Genomic DNA, 24752 nt, shown 5'->3' with positions numbered 1-24752 from the left:
CACTCACTAACACAGACACACACTTGAAGTTGGACAGAGGAGAAGAGTTAAAGCTGATGAATACATTTGAGGGTAATAGTGGCGTCGGATAGGAAATAATTTTAGAGCTTGTGTGTGTGTGAGAGAGAGAGAGAGAGAGAGAGAGAGAGAGGAGAGAGAGAGAGAGAGAGAGAGAGAGAGAGAGATAGAGAGAGAGAGAGAGAGAGAGAGAGAGAGAGAGAGAGAGATATCACTGCCGTCAACGTTTTGAAGAATTTGAATCTACATTGATAAAGAATGAAGAAATTTCTCTCTCTGCCTTTTTGCTGAAACCCAGGAACCTCAAGTAGAAAAGGATACACACACACACACACACACACACACACACACACACACACACACACACACACACACACACACACACACGCACAGATGAACTATTTCGCTGACAGTCATTTGAAGGAGGTATCAGTCGTGTTGACTTTTTGACGCCATGTTTAAACACTGACTGAACATCAGAACTTGCTAATGACTGTAAACCAGAACAACACTGAACAATCCGGTTCTAGTATTGATTGGATTGAACTTTCTCAGGTGGTTGAATAGATAAATCAAGATTTGTATTAACTTTAGGTTTAAAGTATTAAAAACCGTATGGATAGTGTACGAGGTGTTTGATCCGACCTGTAGAGTAAAGTTTGTTCTAGGTGTGGAGCTGCACGTCTGCAAAGGTACAATAAAATATTTACCCAGTTTCCAGCTGTGTCCATATTTGCCAATTCTCTTACTCTACTTATTTCCTCCACCAGGACAATAAAGGAATCTAATCATATGATGTGGAGAGCAAATAGAAACTAAGTAGAAACTAAAAGCTGGGAATTGACGCATTAATTTGAAGGCAACAGAAACAGAAATACTTTATGGTTATCAAGTAATTATATTAACAGTAGATTGAATTACTTAGATTTTCTGTGGGCTGAAGCTTTAGTTTTTGTTTTGTTTTTAAATTAGTGTTTGTTCTCAGACATAAATCAACATTTTTTATTGGATGACGGATTTAAAAAGTTCATATTAAAAATACGTACTGGTTGTGCAAAGACTTTTATCCTCAAAAGGCCGAACAAATAAAAAGTGAGTGTGTAAGTTTTGTTCTTGCAGATTATCGTTTATTGATCGGATTCTCTCCGGTTAATTGGATAGAAGAAAGCTGATGATATTGATGTCTGATAAATGTTGTAAATCCCGACCTATGTGAATGAATGAAGCTCTGCACACGTGTGTGTCTGTTCTCGGTTCTGCGTTTGAACTTCCCCCCCCCACAGTCCACCCTCCTCCATCATAAAGTTGAAAGACCGTCATCTGCTTCACATTCACTCCTCCTCCACGTGACCACTAATGTCTCTTTGTCTCTTTCTGCCTCTTTTCACTCGTTTCTCTCTCTGCTCGCTCTTGTTTACTGTTCATATGTTTGTGTGTAGACTTGCATACGTCAGTGTGGCGCCAGCGTCTCATCGGCATGCAGGGGCAGTGCTGCAAACACACTCACTGTGCACACACACACACACACACAGATACGCATAGAGACTACCTTCCAAACCTGATTCCTGCGGGTTACCAGTATTATTATTATTATTATTAATCTCACTGTCCAAAGTCACATCCTCAGATATGACTTTTCCAGCAGCAGACGATCTGTAACGGAGACAGTTTCCAAACCACATCTCGACGTGTTTTCCTGACTGAAAAAACAGTTTGTGCCCAGAACAGTCGCCTTGGCTAAGTTCCCTTCACTTCGACACTTAAGTGAAAACGTAATGGGAGCATAATGAAGATCAGCAGTCGCTGCTCCTGAGCTGCTGACATGTTAATCAGTTGAACATGTTTCACCAGTAGCGCTCCACGCTCAAGTTCTCTTCACTTTACTTGGATCTATTTTCAAAAAGCTGTGGCGCATTAGGCGCAGCATCAGCGGTTAACATCTGAAGAGAGTGAGAATGACCAGTATCAGTTTTTTCCTGCAGGACACAGGAGGAGTGAAAAGCCTTTTATCAGGAAGCACAACAAACATTTGACAGATTCAGATTGAAATGGTGCAGTAACTTAAGAGGGAGAACTGAACGAGTACGTGCACAACTGCAATTTGAAACTCCGAGGTGTGACCGTCTGCGTGGATGGTAAAAACTTTACGGACGATAGTGCGAGCATGCAGCTATAAAATCCAGAAACTGATTCAAACACCAGGTCAGAGATCTCGTATGTTGTTATGTAGCGGGACAAATAAGAATATGGCGGGCCGCCACAGTTCCGATAATGACGGGGAAACACCAGTTTGATTTGGAGAAAAATTAAACGTACACTAAATTGACCTTTTTGCAAGAAATGCTATTTTAGACAGAAACAGCCATTTTATCGCTAAGTTAAAAGCCACCAGAGCCCATTGAGGTAAACAGTAGTTTTACTTCACAGAACAAAGAGCTGCTGGTCTCACTGCCTCAATCGCTCAGTTTGTTTGTGTTATTGTGTTAACATGAGGTTCTTTGACCTCAATAAAGGGTCGTCGCAGACACACACAACAACACAAACTGCAGTCTGTTGAATCTAAGGCCGTCGATGCTACAACTCATGTCCAGTACAGGGTTAATGCTTGCTATCAAGTTAGCAGCTAGCACTAAAATTAACCTCCACCACAGCTGGCTCCCATTAGCACTGTGCTTCTACTCTCCCCCATCTCCCCACACACACACACACACACACACACACAGTATATTTAGCCGCCAAGTTCAACCTGGCTGCGCTACCCTTTTGGTTTGGCACCGTCTGTGTTTGGAAAACGAAGGCGGGAGAGAGGGACGGATGGAGGGGGGCGCCGAGCGGACGAGGGAGGAGACGATCGACGGAGGGAGCAGGGGGATGCACGGTGGGAACGAGGATGCATGCAGAAAAACACAAGGAGTGGAAAGAGGGAAGAAGGGAGGGATGGAGGAGAGAGACGTGCAGCATGGACGTGCATATAAAATGCCACAAGAAAAATAAACAGAGGAAGGAGCAGGGGAGAGAGAAAACATGTGGGGGAAAGTAATAAAAATAAAGAAAGACGGGGCCGGAGCTGCAGTTTGGGTCTGAAGCACAGCTCGTGAGCTACTGTCTCATCCTCCTCTGCCCCTCTTCAGTTTATCTTTCAGTCTTTGTCTTTTAATCAGATTTCCCTCCACTGTTACTGGGAACGACAACTGGTCATTCGATGGTTTTCTGGTCTTGCAGAAAGGAAATCGACGAAAACGCGGGAAAAAAGAAGCCAAGCAATTCAAAAGGGGAAAAAGTATTAAACAGTTTTAGGTGATATGGAATATTTTGCCAAACAATAAAAAGCTGTATTGTGTTGCGAAAGCTCGAACTTTCCCCCATGCATCAGAGATCTGTGTGTGTGTGTGTGTGTGTGTGTGTGTGTGTGTGTGTGTGTGTGTGTGTGTGTGTGTGTGTGTGTGTGTGTGTGTGTGTGTGTGTGTGTGTGTGCAGTAATTAAGAGAAGAAGTTGCAACGTACACAAGATTTCTACCCTGGTCTGACAGTTGTATTCTGCAGGGAGGTCCAGAGGTGGCAGTGGTAGTGTGTGTGTGTGTGTGTGTGTGTGTGTGTGTGTTAAAAATATACACTAAACAAACAATTAAAGCCTCTGCCGCAGAGTGAAGTTGTCTCAACATCTTTTTACAGTGCAGCGCACTCGTGAAAACACATCCTGCACTCGCCTGTCATGTTTCATACAAGAGGGACATGAAAGAATATCACAAAGAAGAACGAGAGAAACATTAAACTTGTGTCTCGTGTTTGGAGGAGGATGAAAAAAACACAAGTTACTGTGAGGAGCATGACTTTTGTTTTTCAGTTCAATAGATGATTGTGGATGAAAAGAGCACATGACAGAGATGTTTATAAGAATCCTCAGATGTGTGTGTGTGTGTGTGTGTGTGTGTGTCTGTGTGTGTATGTGTGTGTGTGTAACTGCTAGCCTCATTAAAACTAGCATCAAGGTGACAAAGAAGATGATGTTGTCGAAAATACTCACACGCGCATTCTTTTTGTCTTTGTCTGACACCTATAAACACACACACAGACACACACCTTTACCAACTATCAGAGCACTTGTGTTAAATAATTAACAGTGTGTGAGATTAGTCCGTCAGCCTTGGGCCACGGAGGTCTATTGATTCTCCCAGAATGCATTTTTAATGAGCTGCCAGCCGGCATTCATTTCAGCTGGCCAGTGTCCGTGGAGGGCCTTCTGACACACACACACACATACACCCACACACACACCCACCCACACACACACACACACACACACACACACACACACACACACACACACACACACACACACACACACACTCACACACACACTTAGCACCAGGGGAGACAATTAACATACACATAAACACAGCAGCAGCTCCACTGTATTGTGGATGTCACTGTGACAACAGCAGCAAACTAACATCCTCTGAGCTCTTTACGTTGTTTCACTTTGACTTGAAATGTTTTTCCTTATTGATCCGTTGTGCGACAGGACGCTCGGCAATGATTTGACCGGTGTGACCGGATCAGCGTGTGCTGCTGTACGAAGGGGATCAAGATGAATTGTTCCCTCTACTTTGACTTTGTGGACGTTAACATGGCCCCACATCAATCTGCCTTCTGTCGAGAGCCGTGAGCTCTAATGAGACGTTCATGATGGACTCACACGTGTGATCAGGAGAATGAGGCTTAACATTGTCACTCTTAAACTCACACAAAGTGTTTTTTTGTCTTTGTGTTGGACTCATTTTCATTTCATGAAATGAAAGAGGAACAGAAAGCAAAAGAGTAGGAGGAAACGGACTTGTTTCTGCAAATTCTATTTTCTGTCAAACATCGAGTTGGGATGAACCAAGGTCACATGACTGACTAAAGAGGCGTTTTGGGGATTTTAATCACAATATCTCTTTTCACCTTCCATCTGCTGCAACTCGGACTGTGTGACCTTTGCAACAGGTGAAGGGGAAATGGAGAGACATGTGTGTGTGTACGTCACGTGTGTGTGTGTGTGTGTGTGTGTCTTTGAGAGGGTGCGTGGATGTGTTGCACTCGTCCTACCTTTCCTGTCTCTCTTTCAAAGTCAACATATTCCCTCGTAGGAACCTGTCGCTGATCTCCATGGACGTTGGCTGGAAAGAACTGGAGAGAGAGGTTGGTGCCTGTAGCTACAAAGGCCTGGAGAGAGAGGGGGGGGAGGGAGAGAGAGGGGGAGTCAGTTATGAGTGACAAGCTTAAAATGAAAAAAACTTAAAGCTGCCTCAAGTGATATTTTTCCCCACATTACCACTAGGGGGCAGAAAGATTCCAAAACAAACACAAGCGTGACATGAGATTGTTTGTGGAAACTGTTGTGACTCAAAAAAATAATACGTACAATCAAACAGACAGAAAATACATGTATCGCCCCCCTGGTGGCTGGCTGCAGTATAGCTCACAAACGTCACCTGGGCAACGGCAGATAATAAAATGTCAAAAAAATATTTCCGGAAGCTGGTTTCTGTCATTTAAGTTAGTTCCTATCACACTGATGATTGTTCATTTTTTCTGGTACGTTTGATTTTAATTAGTTGCTTTAAAAACAGGGGGAAACATCACGATTGACAGCTGAGACTGACTCACGATTGGTCAAGCCCACGAATCTGCGGGACCCTGATATGTCGGCTTCACGCCACAATCGGTACTGTGGAGACTCCGGCTCTAAATGACGTCACCAGCACAAGATGGCAGCACCCACACCGAATACTTTGGCTTCATAAAGGTCTAATGAAGGATCATAGTGGTTTTGGGAGTTTGACTCAAACTTCACTAAAAGTCAAGTTGCTTCGATCTGGGAAATTCCTTTTAGAAATGTTCTGTCTCGCGAGGTCGTCCATCTTTATGGAGATAATATAGTGAACTGCTGGAGAGACACTTTAAAATATTTTAGTTTAGTTGCAGCAGAAGTTTAAGAAAAAACGTTTTCAGATGGTTGTTGCAAAACTAACTGAATGTTTGAATAATTAAATATCATATTTGGGTCTGGAAGGGTTTAAATTTGCCAAAGTTTACATAAATGTCTCCTTTCCCCCCCTTCCCCCCCCCCAGAGTTTCTTCTCGGTCTAACCGCTCTCTTCTTAAAACAAAAGCTCAGAGTGAACTCCTGCCCGGCTCCCGTCACACACATGTAATCACATCATAATGTAGCTTTTACTCGTTTTCTGATTTCTGTAAAATGACTCTCTCAAGATAAACACACACACACACACACACACACACACGCGTCCGTGCACGCACACATAGAGAAACATAAATAAAATTAAAATCAATAGAATGCATTTCTCTATTGCAGTCAGAAAGCAATGAATTACAGAGAGACAGAAAATCAAGTTAGAAATGGCTGTTTTTCTAATGCACGTGTGTCTTTCTGTGTGTGTCTTTGTGTGCGTGTGTGTGTGTGTGTGTGTGTCTTTGTGTGCGTGTGTGTGCTGTGTTGTCTTTGCTGGGACAGATCAATACTAAGGGCATTAGGGCTGCGACTGAAGCTAGAAGCATATGAATTATGCACCCTGTCAAATCTGTTCCTCATCAGAGAGAGAGAGAGCATGAAAGGGAAACACTGGATGAAGGAGAGAGCAACACCGAGCAGAAGAAGAAGAAGAAGAAGAAGAAGAGAGGAATAAAGGAGGGAGAAAGCTGAAAATTATTAAGTGTGTACATGGACACACAAAGAAGAAACGTCTCACACACCCATGCACACACACACACACACACACACACACACACACACACACACACACTGAAACGAGAGCTCAGAGAACACCCGAGTCATCGTTTCTGCTGTATTTGAAGTATTGGATTACAACCATCTGATACCAATTTGCTGCCTACTACTGCTGGAAAAGAAAGAGAGGGAAGGAGAGTCTGAGGGAGGAGAGAGAGAGAGAGAGAGAGAGAGAGAGAGAGAGAGAGAGAGAGAGAGAGAGAGAGAGATGGAGGGAAACACAGAGACAAAGGAGGAGGAAGAAAAAGTGAGTGAAGCGGAGAGAAACGAAAAAGAGGAAGAGGGACCAGGGGAAAGAACGGCAAAGACGACATGATGAATGTAAAGAAAGTAGAGAGAGAGAGGACATGGAAGTGAGATGAAGAGAAGACGAAGGAGAAGAGAGCAAAGGAAATGAAATAAAAGTAAAAAGAGAGACAGAGACAAAGAGAGAGAGAGAGAGAGAGAGAGAGAGAGAGAGAGAGAGAGAGAGAGAGAGAGAGACACAGCGCAGCATGAAAATCAATAGTAGTTTAGAAAGTGACTCATCTCTAATGAGCTGAGCAGAAGGAAATTTATTTTTGAATTATCGTCTCATTTATCAAATCGAACCTGAACATTTTAGAGTCGCCCTGTGATTCCAGCCACAAACGTGTGTGTGTGTGTGTGTGTGTGTGTGTGTGTGTGTGTGTGTGTGTGTGTGTGTGATGTTTTCTGATTCCTAGAAACTGGCGAATACTTTCATTTTACATGATAAAGTACAAACACGACATCTTAAAAATATAATGCAGAGGATAAGACATGTAGTTCAAGGTTTATATATTTAATACATATATTATTTATTCTAAAACAAGACATATCCCATGTAATATATAAACATGCAACATGTTCAGTATAAAGACGTAAAGTCCATCCATTTACTTTGTTAATAAATCTCTTAAAAACACAATTGAAGGCAAAACAATGTAAAGACAACTATTTACACAGTGTTTCTGCTTTAATTTGCAGTGATGGAAAATAAATATCTTCACAGTATTAAGTGTTTAAAGACTCTTTAACAGCTCTTTAATTTATTTACTTAACCAGTTTCTCCTTCTCTTTAACCTGCACATCTGCTATTACTACATGCAAGAAATGACAGCAGCCTAAATCTACAGTTGTATGATTCAAAATGTGTTAGTCATCTTTAATCTTTAATCTGATAAGTTTTGTCTATGGGGCAAGAAAGATGTCCTGTTTTATTTTATTGCATATAAAAAATACATGCTAATTAGTGTCTGCATTGTTTTTTTCCCCACAATAAAAATTCAATTCACTACTTTGAATTCACACTCACTCCATCGGCCTCATAAAAAAACCCAGAAATCACGAAATGTGCAAATATTTTTCATTTCAAAAGTTGAACTTCCCGACATCATTGAAACTCGAATCTCCTCCAAACTGGCTGTGATGTCAGATTCGAGGTGAGCACAGAGAAACTCTCAGGCTTCACCAACTGAATGTGCAAACATCCCGTTAGTGTCGAACCCTGCACGTGTCCGGGTGACTCATTACCAAACAGAAAACTCCTTTGATTGAAGGACGACTTCAGATAAATTCAGCGTTCACTCGATAATCCGACCACAGTTCACTGCCTGTTTGTTTCCGTGTCACTCTGTCTCGTCTATAAAAGCAGAAGTGAACCTTGAGAGCAGCGTGTTCGCGTCTCATTGTGTCTGATACTTGTTCGCGCCGGCCATGAAAATAGCAGGAGGTCTTTCGGCGGCGTCTGGCCGATGGTTAAATCAGCGACATGATGTCACAGCTGCCGTCAAACCATTAAAATCTCCATTCTCACAGCAGAGGGAGGCTTATAAATACAGTGAGGACAGACAGACAGATGGACGCAGACAGACAGGCAGACAGACACACACACACACGCATCATGTCTCACTAAAAGATGGTAAATCTAGATATGGCCCCCCCCCCCAGCGATGATGACAGCATGTTTGTGAAAAATACCTCGCGGGTGACTAAGACGGCAGAAGTTGCCATGTGTTTGTGTGCGTCGGTGCCAGCAGCCCGGAGGCCTCTCGGCCGGGCCTCACCCTGTGTCGAGGACACGATTTAGGAAGTTTCAAACAAACACCATGAGCCCACAGTAATTACACGATGATAATATGAATGTGTACGGACTCGCTTTAAAGTTATAAACTGCTCATCGCAAACACTGCACCCAGCGCTTGTTCGTCTTTTCTTTTTTTTTTTGCAATAAATCAAAAAAACGTTCAAACAGGTTCAGTGGCACTTGGGGAGGTCAGGGAACACACACACACACACACACACACACACACACACACACACACACACACACACACGTCATAAAAACCTATATTGATCATATACAATACAGTTTGATGTACTGTTATACAGAAAATCAAACAAACTTAAGTGAAAGAACATTTGTAAGAATCAGCTTCACCTCCAATAAAGATCCCCCCCAATGAAAAAGTGCTTATTTTCAGTCACAAAATATGAATCACCGTCCAGATCTGCACCAAAGTTCACCGGTTCATAGATATTAGCCCTCCACACTGATTTATTTATATGTTTTATAAAGAGCTCGACTTCTTTATCTGCTCCAAGGACGTCGTGTTTTCATGGAAAGAACACATGAAACTAAAGTGCGGATCCGAATCAGGAGGCAGATACGGGATCTTTTTCACCTTCTGTAACATTGTAATAAAGTGCGTTTTCCAAAATTTTCATTGTTTCCTCATTAGAGGGATATTTAGGGGACTGATAATTGGTGCTCGGCAAAATAAAGATCCAGATCCGGTGACTTTAAATGTGGTTTGATGAGGGGACTGTTGGTGGAACTATGTGCTGGTCAGAGTGACTTTAGTTAGCTGAGACAACATGTTAAAGAAAAAGAAAGAAATGATCCAGAGCCGCATTAAAAGATAATAAGTCCTTATCTGACCCGTCCAGCAGGTTTCAAATAAATCAGTTCTGCAGTTTCTGTATAATCCTGCTGACAGATGAAAAGATCACCTCACTGCAGGAGCTAATAACAAACACAGCTTTAAGTACATTTTGCTGATATCATTTAAGTACCTCAGAGAAATTCCTGAATATATATTTAACACCATCGTGTTTTTATTGGACATAAAAAAGCTCAGTATAATTTCTTCACATCCACCTCGAGCTCGGACGAGCGGCTGCGTTTGAAAAAAAAAACAACCCGTGGCTGCACACGAGTGTGGTTTGGAACCGGAGGGAGACGATTCAGCTGCGTGACAACAAACTATCTCCTGCTGCAACATGGCTGCTCCCTCATATGTGGGTTGACACGACGTGTGGCCACAGACCTCAGCTCTGAGTCAACACCGAAGCATCTCACGGCCAAAATTTAAATCTGGCTGCAAAATAACGATTATTTTAATTAGTAGGAGGCGTTTGGTGGTTGTTCCCTCGATTATTAATCAGTCAATCAAGTGTCTGATAAATCACGTATGACAAAGACTGATCAGCATCAAGGTTCAGTATTTTTAATGCTGAGGAAAAGTAGGGTGTTGACAGTTGATAGTATTTATTGCAGGGGTGTTGTTTTGTGTTATTGGTTCTGTTCACGTCGTAGAAATCCTTTGTTTGCCGAATGCATCTGCGTCATGTTACTAAAATTAGACAATGACGCGCGGAATTTACCTCAGGTGAACAAACTTAGGCCCCAAATTACAGCTCTGACAGAGTTTGTTGTCACCACAGACGGTTTCACACGTGTTAATGTGTGTTACTGCAAAACAAAGGGGTGGTGATGACGACGGCTGCTGCACAATCTACAGGGAAGAAGTGATGAGTCTGTGAGTGAAGTTAAGCCTGGTGGGTCTGCATGTCTGATAACACGTCTACTTCCTGCTGCCGACACACACGCACACACACACACACACACACACACACATACACAGACACACACTGTACTGCTGCACAAACTGAGCCGATTGCTCTGTTCTCATGATACGAGCTCATATGTCTGTTAAAATGAAAACAACCTTGAGATACACACTCGACACTGAGGAGGATTTTAAAGTTTCTTTCATTATCTTCCTTCATTGTGATGTTTCATCTCACAAAACACGTATCTGTAGTACAACCTAGTAAAATACTCCTAATACACATATATTGACCGATTTATATATTTAAAAAATTGGTGATTATTCCTAAAATGTCATTATCAAACCCTTATGACAGAGAAATGAAATAATATTTTCCAGTTTAACCTTAAACAAAACACAAATACCACAGATTATGTAGAAATTGAATTAAGAAAATAAAACACTTTTTTTTCAACGTGAAATGTAAAAATATAGTCACATCTTTTCTGAATTGTTTATTCTATAAAATAAAAGTTTTCACATCAGCAAATATAATCACAGATACCGATTCGTCCGTGAAGAACCTCGTATCGGACGATTTTTTTCGCCCAACCGATAAATCGATAAATCTGAACCATTCGTAAAAATGTCAATTCTATTTCACTCGTAGAGCATCAAATCACAACCTGCATTATCTCAATGGTCTTGACATAGTAAGGTCGAGAGTTTAGAAAAGCAGAGAGAAGCCAAACAGTTCCCACGACTACAGGAGAGACTACAGACGTGTGAAGTCTGTCTGAGTCAGTGTGCACATCCTCATAACCACACACATGCACACAATGTCTGTACTTCTGTCTTTGTGCAGAGTAGCATCAGTGATCAGCGTTGCACCCCCCACCCCTTCTCTTTGGAAACTTCAAAAAGACAAAGAAGAGTGGACTCACTATTTCTGACCGTCCGTCCCTGCAGGCGTTCTGGAAGCGAGCTTGTCTCTCCTCGTGGGGCCTGTCTCTGAACCCAGTGTATTTAATCTACATGGAAAAGACATGAAGAAGAAAAACACTTTAACACACAGTTGTGTAGAGAGAGTGAACAACGTGTGTTTGTGGTGTGAGGCTGTTTGACAGTGATGTGGATGCTGTGGTGTGTAATTTGAAGATGAGCCACAAGAATTTTCCTGTTTCAGGCCAAAGGCATCATTGTGCTTTTTGTGCTTTTAGTGGAAACTCATTTAATTTAAACACATTGGCTTTTAGAAAAATATTAATAATTAAACAAAGAATCAGAATGAAAGGTGTGTGTCTCATCAGGGGATCATCAAATCAAACTATCACTTTTATTTTGGATTATTGATTTTTAGGTTTTTATTTATCTGTTAGAATAAAAGTGGATGAAGTGAATTCTTAGAAAACACGAGACATAAGAAGCATGTTTCTCTGCTTCTTCTCTCTATATTTCCGCAGTGTGTGTGTGTGTGTGTGTGTCTGTGTGAGTGAATGGAGCCAGTGTGTTGCAGACAGACTCACCTCACACTCCCTGCTCAACTTGCGGAAAAACTCCTCGTTCTCAAACTTGCTCCTCTGGTCCGGAACTACCCGCGGCATCTTCTCCAGCCTGGTTCGGTCTTCACCTCCCGTTCCTCTCTGGCTTGTTTGCTCGTGTCTCTAAAAAAAACGATCCGGTGACAAGAAGAAGTTGAACTTTTCCGTGCGTCCTCCGCTCACTCAGCCTCCTCTCTCACTCAACTCTCTTCCGTGTCTGAGCGTGTGTGTGTGTGTGTGTGTCTGTCAGTGTGTGTCTGTTAGTGTGTGTGTGTTCCCTGTGTGGAGCAATGTGCCGCTGCTGCTGCTTCTCTGTGTGATTATCACCGCTGATCTTTATTGTGATGATCTGATCCTTGGCTGCGGCTCCTGTGCGCTCCGGGTCGCCTCTGGCTCCAAATGGCTCAGATTAAGTGACCCACTGCGATAGATGAGGCTCAATTTGTGTGTGTCTGTGTGTGTGTGTGTCTGTGTGTTTCTCTCCTCCCTCTCTCTCTCTCTCTCTCCCTCTCTCTCTCTCTCTCTCTTCCTTGACGCGCGTGTGATCTCAAAGCAAGTGGCCAGAAACGAGCGCGCGCTCCGCCTGCGTCCTACCTGCAACTTTCAAGTCCTCGTGGAACGAGACTGTGCGTAAAAGTCTGGAGCACAAAGGATCGCGGTGGTAGAAAGTGGCTGCATCTCCCAACGAGGGAGGCTTTAATAACGAAGCCATGAATCGTGCGTATTTGGCACAGAGGTTGTTCAATGAGGAAATATGATCATTTATGTTTGTAAATACGCGTGGTTCCGTAAAACAAACAAGGAAATAGTTTAAAAAGTAAACAAGACATAGGATAAAAAAGGCACAAACAATAACAACACAACATAAAGGTTAACAACCTCTTAAATGTTTGTTTTTATTTTGTATGTATCTTTTTTTTTTTTAAATTGTAATCTTTTGAATCACTCTCAAAAGTCTCTTTGATCTGTTTCTTCGTTCCGCGCAATGGCTTTGATGAAAAGTAAAAATTTCGGCACTTTGGAGAAGCACTTGAAGGCATCAACAGTCTACTTCCTGGCTCCGTCGAGTCGCTCTTGTGACTGTACACCCAAAATACCGCCCCCCCGCCTCCTCCTATTCCTCACCCTCCTCCCCCTCCCCTCCCCCATTCACAATAATAATACTACTACACGCACACACGCGCGTTACTCGGCGCCGCCACTGCGCACGCGTCAAAGTGTGGAACCACAGGAACTTTATAGGTTCCTTATGTGAGGAGGAGGAGGAGGAGGAGGAGGAGGAGAGGCATAGATGAAGCATATGTATGGAGGGAGGAGGAAACAGGAAAAGGCAGCAGGGAGGAAGAGTGTGTGTGTGTGGTTCTGTGATAAAATAAAACTCCTTAAATCCTCGGGAAGTGTTTCTGGATGTTTGAGTGAGATACGGAACAACCTCCTGGGATCATGAATGTTCACTTTACTCACTGAAGTCAGTTTGTCAGAGCGAAACGATCCCTCCGAGGACAATGAACTCTAACAGACTGTTCCCGGGTTCGAATCCGCAGCAGCTCCAGGTTCTTTCTGTGAGGAGTTTGTACGTTTTCTCTGTGGGTTTCCTCCAGGTACGACATCTTCCTCCCACGGACCCAACACACGCAGGTTGGGGTTCGGTTCATTGAGACTCTGAATGGACCGTGTGGGGCGGACGTGAGAGGGAAGGGCTGCTGGTGCGTTCCCATTAAACCTCGGAGCTCAGAGCTGGAAGTTGCAACTGGAACGTTACCTCAAGTTGAACTTTTGACTCTGAAGGTCGAAGGAACCTCATCCCCCCCCCCCCCACGACTTCCAAATCCAAGATGGCCACCCCGTACATCAACAGTAGTGAAAGCTGTCTGTCATTAATGTGTCGTGCATTTGAGACTTTGTTGATGGAGATTTGTTCTGCTCTGACAAACACAATCATATCACAAACACCCACAGTGTAGTCGAGTAAAGTGTTAATCTATATTATTATGTAACGAAGCAAAACATGTTTTTTTTCACTCGCAGATTCAGTGACAGATAATTTATTTTTACCGCAGCTGAGACGTTTTGGCACTTGCAACTTAATAAAGAATGAATGTTTGATTATTCAATGAACAGGCAGATAAATACACGCCCCTGAAATGTAGCACATTACCTACACACACACACACACACATACATACACACACACAAAGTAAATATGACTATCATCTAAGGGGAGTTTCATAGTCCTAAACACAGATCTTAATTAAACTATGAACAAGAACCATCAGGTTGAAAGTGTTTGCATGTCTGTGTGTGTGTTTGTGTGTGTGTGTGTGTGTGTTTGGGTGAGTGTTTGTGTGTGTGTGCATTCTCGCGCAAGTGTAGTTCTGTCGTGACGAGTTGTTTGTTTTGCTTTGTTGCTGTTTGTGAATAGATAAGATCCCCTGAGACAAAGAGAGAGAAAAATAAAACACATATGAGGAAGGTTTAATAAAACACACACACACAGACACACACACAGACACACACACACACACACACACACACACACACACACACACACACACACACACACACACACACACACACACACACACACACACACACACACACACACACACACACACACACACACACACACACACACACACACACACACACACACACACACCAGCTAACAGAGGAGAACTGAAGACGTGTGATCCGTTTCTAACATCTAGAACTTTCATGTAATAGTAGAAATAAGATGCAAGTTATTTTTATAGCAGAACTCATTAAAAACCACAGTGAGGAAACTTGAATAGGAAGAAAATATGAAAATCTGTAGAAGTTTGGTGGATTCTTCACAGCTCCTCTGCTTCAGGAAGCCGGGGATCATGGGTAATCAGTCGGTTATTTCTTCGGCACAGAATTAGCCACCACTTGTGGCTGCAGGGGGCGCTGTTGCTCAGTAAAAGGACACATAGTGTTGCTTTAAAGTTAATAAAACTTATATACTGTATATTTTGGTCCTAGCTGTGAAGCGTCTTTGCAGGATGAGAGGATGAGTGTTTGTATCATTTCTGTTGGTTGCAGGGTTGGAAACGAGGCCTCAGGCTGCAGCATATGCTCCGAATCCTTTTATGATGCCGTGTCATTGATTTCCACCAAATCATGTCCCATTCAGGCACCGAAGCCTGGACACACACAGAGCTCCTGCCTGTGTGTGTGTGTGTGTGTGTGTGTGTGTGTGTGTGTGTGTGTGTGTGTGTGTGTGTGTGTGTGTGTGTGTGTGTGTGTGTGTGTGTGTGTGCGTGCGCGCTAGCTGCAGGCCAAACAGTGCGCGAGTGATTAACAACAGTAGCTGGTGACGTGAAGCAGTAAAAGGTTCATTAATTAATCAGATAATCTGTGGTTGCCATGGCGATGAGTTCTGACACGCAGTCTGCTCTCATCTCCGCTCGGCTCACTGCGCACGGCTCCTTTCACATCATGTCTTTTCCCTTTTAAAGTCTCTACTCGCGTGTTTATTATCAAGTCGAGTGTGAAGTTAAATTTAGTTCAGATTACATTCCATAATTTTTTTACGAGATTTCATAAGGTTTTCTTTCCTTCAAATTCATTTCAGTTATTTGGTTTTAATTGGATTTATGTTAGTTTGAGTTTGACATTCAGTTTTTTCATATTCATCTTAAGTGACCTGCAGATTAAGTTATTTCAATAGAATCATTTTAGATTAATCCAACATTAATTTATTTGGGTTTAGTTTACATTTTAAACTAAATTGAATGTAAGGATTTGATGTAAGTCAAATATGAGTCAAGTTAATTAATATGATGAAAGAAACTGTCTGAGACAAACATATATATTTGTATTTGATGCACATTGAGCAATTCAAATGAATCTATTTGTGTATTTATTTACAAAGGGGACAAACGGGGAAATGCTGTAATCCTCTTCTCAGCCGAACAGGGCTGGAAACGAAGCCTCAGGCTGGAGCACAAGTTCTGAAATGTTTTATGATGCTGTGTCATTGATTTCTGACCGAATCTTTGAAGTCCATCAGAGAGAATTCCCAGACGATAGAATCACACGTAGAACTTGTGTCCTGATCCGTCTGCTCCAGTTAAGCCTGGTTTAAATATAGTAGCTATAGTAAATATAAACTGATTTTGTTTACACTCTGAATTTAACCGCTATTGAATTTCTCCATCAAGTCGTTGTTGACCTGTTGAGAGTTGAGCTGGAGGTCGTGAACCGAACACACGGATTTCTGATTCTGGCTCATTTACATGAATACAAATGTTATGTCACCTCAGTTTAATATATTAATGAATTCCAGATTTTAAAACATAGTCGATGCAGCTCCTGTTCAGTTTAAGCAGCTGATCTCATGTCTTAAAATAATGTGGCCGGAATATTTTTGCTTCACATGATCAGGTTCATATTCTGCTGAATTTCTTGGCTTGATAACTTTTCTCTTCCTCTTTATTTATTGTCGGCCGAGTGTGGAGAGCAAACACCGTGCAGCTTATTAAAGGATGTGAAGCTGAGTACAGTCCATCGATCATAAGAAGACCTGAAAACTTCATACTGATCAACACTTCACGAGACCAGGAGCTTTTCAGTTTTTAAATTTGGTTAAATCTGATACTTTGGCCTGAAATTGACTGAATAACAGACTATTTAGTAAATATTCACATTTTAACACGTGGATCTAAAGATTGTGAACATGCTAAACATCAGTGGCCGATGGTAACGCAGCTGTTAGCATGTTAGCACAATGACCTTAGTACGACCTCTCACCTTCACTCTGTAGAAACACACACGTGCACTCACAGACACCGACACACATGCAAATCAACTGACGGCCTCGTTTCTGTCATGTGTGGAACCCGTCCCTTATATAAGCTCACTTGTTGTTGCATCACGTTCAACTGTCATACATGAGGGAAATATTCATGGATCATTTTCCACTTTGACACAAAACGATGAATTGATTATTCGATAATGAAAATAATAGCATATAGAGAATGTAGCTTGAACCTTTTGGTTTAAACATCAAATTGTCATATTGGTGTCACACCGACAGATTTTATTAACAGTCGAACCTTTTCCAGACTGAAAAGAAAAGAAAACATTTGTCCTGTATCACGTAGATTTGTCCCCGTTGTTCCTCCTCATTGTTATTCAGGGACAGACGCAGAAATAAATCGGCTTTGTTTGCCGGCTCAGGAGAAGATGCTGCTGCTGCTGCTGCTGCTGCGGTGGAAGTGACCTAATAAATATTTAAAATGCATCAATAACACAGGAACACAGAAAAGCTAATGATGCTACACTGACACACAGCTGACTGCAGACAATCAGTGTGTGTGTGTGTGTGTGTGTGTGTGTGTGTGTGTGTGTGTGTGTGTGTGTGTGTGTGTGTGTGTGTGTGTGTGTAGATGCCCCCTCTCAGCTGAACTCCTTGATGCATGTATGAAAAGGAGCGTGAGCAGGAACACGAACAAAGTGACTCGTCGTCTGTCGTCCTGTCTGTGTTTGGTTACCTGGGTCTCATCTCGTCCTCTTTAACGATGCTGAAACACACAGAAACAAGACGACTGCAAGCCCCCCGCTCTGTAACTCTGTCTGAGAAGCAGAGGATGAAAACTACCATCTGACTCAATCATTTCTGCTCTCACTGCAAAACTGAAGCGACAAAGGAGCAAATACATCATGCATGAGGAGGATATTTCAAAAAAGCTTTTCAATCCAGCACATTAAATATGTCTCTGTCAGTCTCACAGTCTCACAGTCGTCCTGTCTTTCTGTCACTTGTGTGTTTCTGTCCCGTGCAGCTGATGAAGCAGTAAACACAGAACAGAGCCCCGAGCTGGCCCGTGTATTATTAGGGGTTGCAGAGGGTCAGTGGGAGTTCAGCAGGGTCTGTGAACCCACAGTGACAGAGAGGGAAGAGCAACTCTTTGAATTAAGTTACCATCAGCCACAGACTGGCAGCCCCCCGCAGCTCCATAAAGAGAAGAGCTGCTGCACGTGGGCTCGTTTGGACCTGACCCTGCCAGGCCGGTTACATCAGGGACTGAGAATCAACCTCCTTCCTCACCCCAGACAATACACACACACACAGGCGTACAGTATGGAGCAGGGAGACGCCTGTGTGTGTGTGTGTGTGTGTGTGTGTGTGTGTGTGTGTGTGTGTGTGTGTGTGTGTGTGTGTGTGTGTGTGTGTGTGTGTGTGTGTGTGTGTGTTTATTCCTGGTCAGACGGTGGGATCCCGTGGCTGAAAGATGAATTTGGAATGGCGCATGCAGTATTTTAGTTTATCTGTTATGTTACGGTCAGTCAGTCTGTCTGTCTGCTGGAGAGTTGATGGGGGATGGCTGTGTGTTTGTGCGTGCGTGTGCGTGTGTGTGTGTGTGTGTGTGTGTGCATGTGTGTGTGTGTGTGTGTGTCTGTGTGTGTGTGTGTGTGTGTGTGAGTGAGTGAGTGAGTCTCCTGCTCCTCATGACTAAAACAAATAAAACACACACACACACACCACAGTGCCACATCTTTGATGTGAGAAAGCAAATTAGTAATTTTTGGATTAAATTTTTAAGCACTTGCTTCGTGTTACAGTTTTATTAATTTTTCATCACAAATTGTAACTGGAAACAAACACATTCACACATCATCATCAGTCATCAGCAAAAATACAACAATTCTAATCTCTGTTCTTTCTCCTGTAGTTCTGACAAACTATCAACGTTTCATTTGATCTCGTTTTTACTCTTTTCTCATCTGGAATATTTTTCTTATCGTATTTGTCCTCTAATGTTGTGTGCTATTCAAATTGCTTTCACTAGTTTCCTTATATCATATATACATTATTAGATATTAATATATAATCTTATACATGATGATGATGATGATGATGATGATGATGATGATGATGATGATGATGATGATTATTAACAACAACATCAACAACAACAATACTACTAATCATCATCATCATCATCATCATCATCATCATCATCATCATCATCATCATCATCATCATCATCATCCTCTTGTGTTATGTGACAGAACCTCCACGGGAGTAATCGACCTGGGCAGTATCATGGTTTGTAGTTTTATCAAAGTATTTATACTTGCTGACGGTTTGATTTTCAGTACAAATACACACTCTCTCCTTGTTGTAACGCACCTCACTCACCACCAGAGGTCAGTCACTCTATAGGTAACCGTGAGAACAGGCAGGGAGATGAACTGAAGAAGAAGGTGAGTACGAGCACGGGAACTATACTCACCCTTTTGGAGTATTATGGTTTAGATGTGAGGACACAGGTGGGAACAGTCAACCAGGGGGGATTTGAATCTTGAACATTTGTGCCCTCTGGTGGAAGTGTTAAAACACGTTTTTTTCTATTTGCAGAGCGTTGAGCTCTCTCGGCCTCCGTAGAAAACACTAGAAACTAACTTTCCATTGATGAAAAACATAGTTTCTACAGGACTGAATCCTCATATACACAGAGGACTGAGAACGACAAAGTAAAAACAAATAAAGAAATAAATAAGCGAATAAGTAAATAAATGTAGAAATCTATGAATACAATGTTTTGAAATACATAAATAAACACATTTTATTACCAAACTGTATATTTCATTGATGTATTTAAGTATTTAAATTGTTATTTACTTGTTGATTCATATATTATCGAGTTGTTTATTTATTAATTGACTGATTGATTTAAAGTTTAAGGTAGTTTCAGTCCTCTACACTCATGAACCTTTATAAGATTCATACAAACTCCTCCTATGGAAAGTTCACCTCTGGACCAGTAGAGGACGCTGTGGCTCCTCGGTTCCACCATCAGGATCCTCTGAGTGAAGTGATGCTGCTGAGGAGCCAGAGCAGAGTCAGGAAATAAACTCTGTCAGCATCTTTCCTCCTTTTCTGTGATTCCTTCAGACGCGTTCTCCACGGCTACTGTCAAAAATCCCCTCAAAATGTTCCTCTGACTCACTGTGTGTGTGTGTGTGCGTGCGTGTGTACGTGCGTGTGAGACGAACCACACCGAACATGCTCATTTTTGTAAACACAGATAAAGTGCATGTCTGAGAATAGATGAGCCGGCTGGTATCCTAGCAACAGACAGGCTGGTGTTAGAGTGCTATAAATATCCTATTTGGTGTGTGTGTGTGTGTGTGTGTGTGTGTGTGTGTGTGTGTGTGTGTGTGTGTGTGTGTGTGTGTGTGTGTGTGTGTGTGGCATGGACACTATCTTTCTATTTGATTAAAAAAAGATGAGATAGAAGAAAAGAGAGAGAGAGGGAGAGAGGAGAGAGGAGAGGAAGCAACAGTTTCTGTGTCACTGCATCATCTCCATCTCCTCGTCATGGAGACAGATGCTCCGGAGTTTGTCTTCTTGTCTTGATCGCTGGGTGTGGTGGTGCAGTGCCCCCGTCCGGCCACAAGGCGGGCGACCTGTTCCACTTCAGGGTAAGAGAGAAAGAGAGAGAGAGAGGAGGGGCAGAGAGGTTGGTGGTATTTAATGTTCAGGGGCAGCTCTGTATGTTCTGCTGCTCGGGGGATGTTTAAATGAGACAGGAATCGTTTATTCTCATCACAATCACACCATCCTGTTTTTCCACTGGTCTTTGTTGTGGTTAAGAAATGCTGAAATGCAATAAAGACTTGTCAATCAAATCAAATTGTATTTTATTTGCTTTGTGCCAAATCCCCGGTGGTGGAGCAGGTCCTGTCGCATCACAGCAAGAAGGTTCCTGGTTCGAATCCCTCTCCAGCCCAGGACATGGAGACTAAGGTTAGGTTTGATTGGAGACTCCACAGTGACCGGTAAAGGAGAGAGTGGATGGTTATTGCTGGTCCTGTGATGAACTGGCGACCTGAGCAGGAAGTAGCCAGCCTCTCGCCCAATGTCAGGTGGGATTGGAACCAGCTTCCCCTGAGAGCTCAAGGAAAACTGGTCCAGGTGATGGAGGGAAATCACAACACACATGATCTCAAGGCACTTTACACTCATACAAAACAATAATTCAGATCTCACTACAGCGTCCACTGTAATTTTCACAAGCTAAAGGCACAGAGACAGTCGCCTCAATCAAATCACCAAAGTAAGTAGAAGTAAAAACCTATAAAAAAACACACACAGCGTATATAAAGATGGATGTTGTACAAAATGAAGCCAAAGTATCCCAGATACAGGTGCCGCCATCTTGAGCTTTTGGAGTCAGAGTCTGCACAGTAGTAATCGTGGAGCGGAGGGGAATCATCAAGTAACTAGTTAAAACCAAATCTTATCCGAAACATGAACAAACTAGAACTAGACAGTAAATATTTATAAGCTTACGATGTGAACAGTAAAAGTTAAAAGGAAGTAAAAGGAGCTCGGGTTATAAAACACTTTGTGAAGTAGCCTCATCGTTAATGGAAGGAAAACACAAGAATGTTGTTTGAATCAAGGACCTGATGAATAAACAGCAGCAGAGAAAAGATCACGTTCTGGATGAAGAACAAAACTGAGTCTTCCTCGTCAGCTGTGAAATCTGTGCTGATGATCAACTATTTAAAAATTATTTCAATGTTAGAGCACGTTTTACTTTTATTTTCTATATAAATATCGCAAAATAACTGAATTGGCTACCACATGTATTTTAATGTTGAACTTGAAGGTTGAACACTGAAAAATACTCTCAGAACTGTGACTCAATCATCATCGGTCATCGTCATCATCATCGTCATCATCATCATCATCGTCAGACTACGTCTTAACATCTGATTTGAAACAAAATTCATCTTCAAGTTGAATTTACTCAAGATTATAAAGCAGAGGGGGAAGTTTTAGTTTCTATGGTTGTGACAGGTGATATGTTTCACTCCCCTGTCGTGTCCTCCTCTCTCCTCCACTCCTCCTCCTCTCCTCCACTCCTCCCCTCTCCTCCACCTCTCCCTCCTCCCCTCCCCCTCTCCTCCTCTCCTCCACCTCTCCTCTCTGCTTCGTCACTCCATCACACATCTCTTTAAATCTACTCTCTAACCTATAGTTATTTCTGTGCTAAGCAAAAAACTAAAACAAAAGCCAAACTTTGAAACTATGACGCAGCGATGTGTCAGCTTCAGGTCGAATCTATGATTTACTGCATTCATACAACATTCGGTGTGAAAAGGAAACAAAATATGAGTTTAAATCTAATATTCTGCAGCACAAAAACAAACATGTGTCCAAACAATGCTGCTCTGTTGTTGTCTGGACCTGTGAGCGCTTTTTAAAACCCTGAGAAATCAAAAACCAAAAGGGAAATTAAACCGTCACAAAGTATTCGCTGCATTAAACCTAACAGGGATTCTCCATCCTCCTTTATTCATCGCAATGGCTTACAGGAAGGCAATGAGCATCATGTTCCAGGAATTAGTCTGTACCCATGGCTATTAAAATGACTGCTCCAGTGGAGATCATGCTCTGAAATATGCACAGCAAATGATTTTCCACTCGCCAGTGGAGACGAGACGGGGACGGATGGATATAATTATGCAGGAGAACTAGTTCTTCATTTTCTTCCATTCGGAGCAAATTTGTAAAAAGAAACAACACTTTTCTCATTTGCCTTCAGCAAAAACGCTGCATGACTACGTGTGAGACTGGAGATAATAAAACACTGAGTGTTGTCATGTCACCCGCTCGTTGTTTGTTAAAAGAGAGAAACCCAGAGAGGAAGAGTCGGTTCAGGACGACAACAACAACGCTGCTGTTTCTCATTTCTTCTGATAACTTCCTCAAACTTCCTCAATCTTCATTGTCTTGTTTTTATTCCAATTCTTCCATCTCTCCCTGTTTCTGTTAATGTGAAATGACCATACATCATTTTGCTCACTATTCACTGAGATATTAATACAAATGTTGAAGAGAATAACCTGTGGTGCGATATTTAAGAAAGTTGATAATAAAACGGATCATATCTGCACCAGCCCGGGTCTTTTTTATCAGATCTGAAATGGGTTTGGAAGTTTTTGCATAATCCTGCTAACAAACAAACAAACAGGGTGAAAACACAACCTCCCTGGTGGAGGAAATTATCATAATGATGCTAAATGTAACTCAAAGAAATAAGTACATATTATAATCGGGCAGTTTATTGATAAATGTTTAATGAACTCAACACTTTCTCTGTGTCGTGTGTTGTTTATAAAACTCTCATGTCGACCCTGAGAAGAATCACTGATTTAAAACCATACACTTATGAGAGAAGAAGGAGGAGGAGGTGAGGGAGGGAGATGGAATAATCTTCTTAAAGCAATTAGTCTGGAGCAGGTTGATAAGATTCAGAGCTTCCCTTCCTCCACCGCTCTTCTGTGCTCAGCCTCCATGTTTCCTCTGTTGTCTGATGTTTCTCCATCTGCTCGTCCTCCCTCTGCATGAAGCTTGAACCCAGTGAACCAGTCTCCTCCTCGCGGCCTCAGCAGCAGTGAAGATGAAAGCCTCCTCTCTCTCCCTGTGTGAATGGAAACTGTCTGACACAACCTCTGATCACCACAGCTCACACTTACTATTCAAGCTGCCATGACAGTGTGTGTGTGTAGAACAGTTCAAATACACCCTGGACGACTCCTCTGCTTTATGAATGACACAGCTCAATGTGAAGTGTGTGTGTGTGTGTGTGTGTGTGTGTGTGTGTGTGTGTGTGTGTGTGTGTGCGTGTTTGCAGCACACTGTCACAGATTAGCTGTTTTCATACCTGCACTGAATCTGGACATTTTCCTGGAATTTTGCGGAAATGTAAGAATGCAAATGTCCCAGTAAGTTGCTCAGCGGCCGAGTGAAATGTCCAGAAAAATGTCCCAGTGAGAATAAAGCAGGAAAATAAATATTTCAGATTCTATTTGTTCTCATGTGTTCAGTTTAGAATTCTTCATATTTTAAAAGTTTCCTGCTGAATATTGGAGATAAACTCTGGTTTTAATGACGTCAGGGTGACGAGTGGGAATGAAAGAGGAAACACTCTCTTCTCCAAGTCACTGAACCATTCAACTTAATTTTGAAACAGCAATTTACAGTAACACATGTTGTAGTGACTTCTGCCAACGAGGTTTTGTTCTCACCCTTGTGTGTATTTGTTTGTCAACTGCGATACACAAAAACTACACAACAGACTTCCACGGAATTTCGACATTTCCACCACTTTCTCACGATCCAATTTAAAATCTATATCTAGCAGATTCAAATGTGGTTTTGTAAAGATCATCTTTTGTCAGCCACTGTATGGTAATAAATACACTTTGGTTTGGATCTGGACAAAGAGGCAGATCCAGGACTTTTTAAAATTATTATTTTCTATTTCATAGGGCCTTGGCAGAGGTTAAAGTGACATTCTAGTTAAATAAAGCATTTGCGTCACACCGGGCAGTTTCACATTCTAGAGAACTTACTCTTTTTTAACATTTACGATCATATATCTCAAGACTCTCTTTTAAAACTGGAAGATTTTCACAAACATCTGCCCGGAAACGCTCTGCACGTTGAATCCAGCTGAACCTGAAGCTTGAAGGTGAAATCACAGACACACGACTGACGCTAAAGGACTCAGACACAAGAAGAGG

General features: G+C 42.2%; 1 protein-coding gene across 6 annotated transcripts in view; it reads right to left on the bottom strand.

Moving 5' to 3' along the window:
• The window catches only part of cbfb (core-binding factor subunit beta), a 27458-nt gene extending 14542 nt beyond the window's left edge, over positions 1-12916 (bottom strand). For 2 of the 6 annotated variants that reach the window (XM_035156970.2, XM_035156971.2), the window contains exons 1-4: positions 12168-12700; positions 11586-11672; positions 5107-5223; positions 4043-4072 (exon numbers count right to left, since the gene is read on the bottom strand). In XM_035156970.2, the coding sequence (XP_035012861.1) occupies positions 4043-4072; positions 5107-5223; positions 11586-11672; positions 12168-12245 (312 nt within the window). In that variant the 5' untranslated portion in view covers positions 12246-12700. Of the gene's footprint in view, positions 1-4042; positions 4073-5106; positions 5224-11585; positions 11673-12167; positions 12705-12776 lie in introns of those variants that run through there. The other 4 variants (XM_035156968.2, XM_035156967.2, XM_035156969.2 and 1 more) reach the window with 4 other exon arrangements.
• Between the last annotated feature and the right edge of the window lie 11836 nt (positions 12917-24752).

This window comes from Hippoglossus stenolepis, chromosome 5 (assembly GCF_022539355.2).
Source record: "Hippoglossus stenolepis isolate QCI-W04-F060 chromosome 5, HSTE1.2, whole genome shotgun sequence".
Taxonomy (NCBI): Eukaryota; Metazoa; Chordata; class Actinopteri; order Pleuronectiformes; family Pleuronectidae; genus Hippoglossus; species Hippoglossus stenolepis.
The sequence above is the reverse complement of the archived record's forward strand: the minus strand, read 5'-3'. Positions and strand labels throughout refer to the sequence as shown.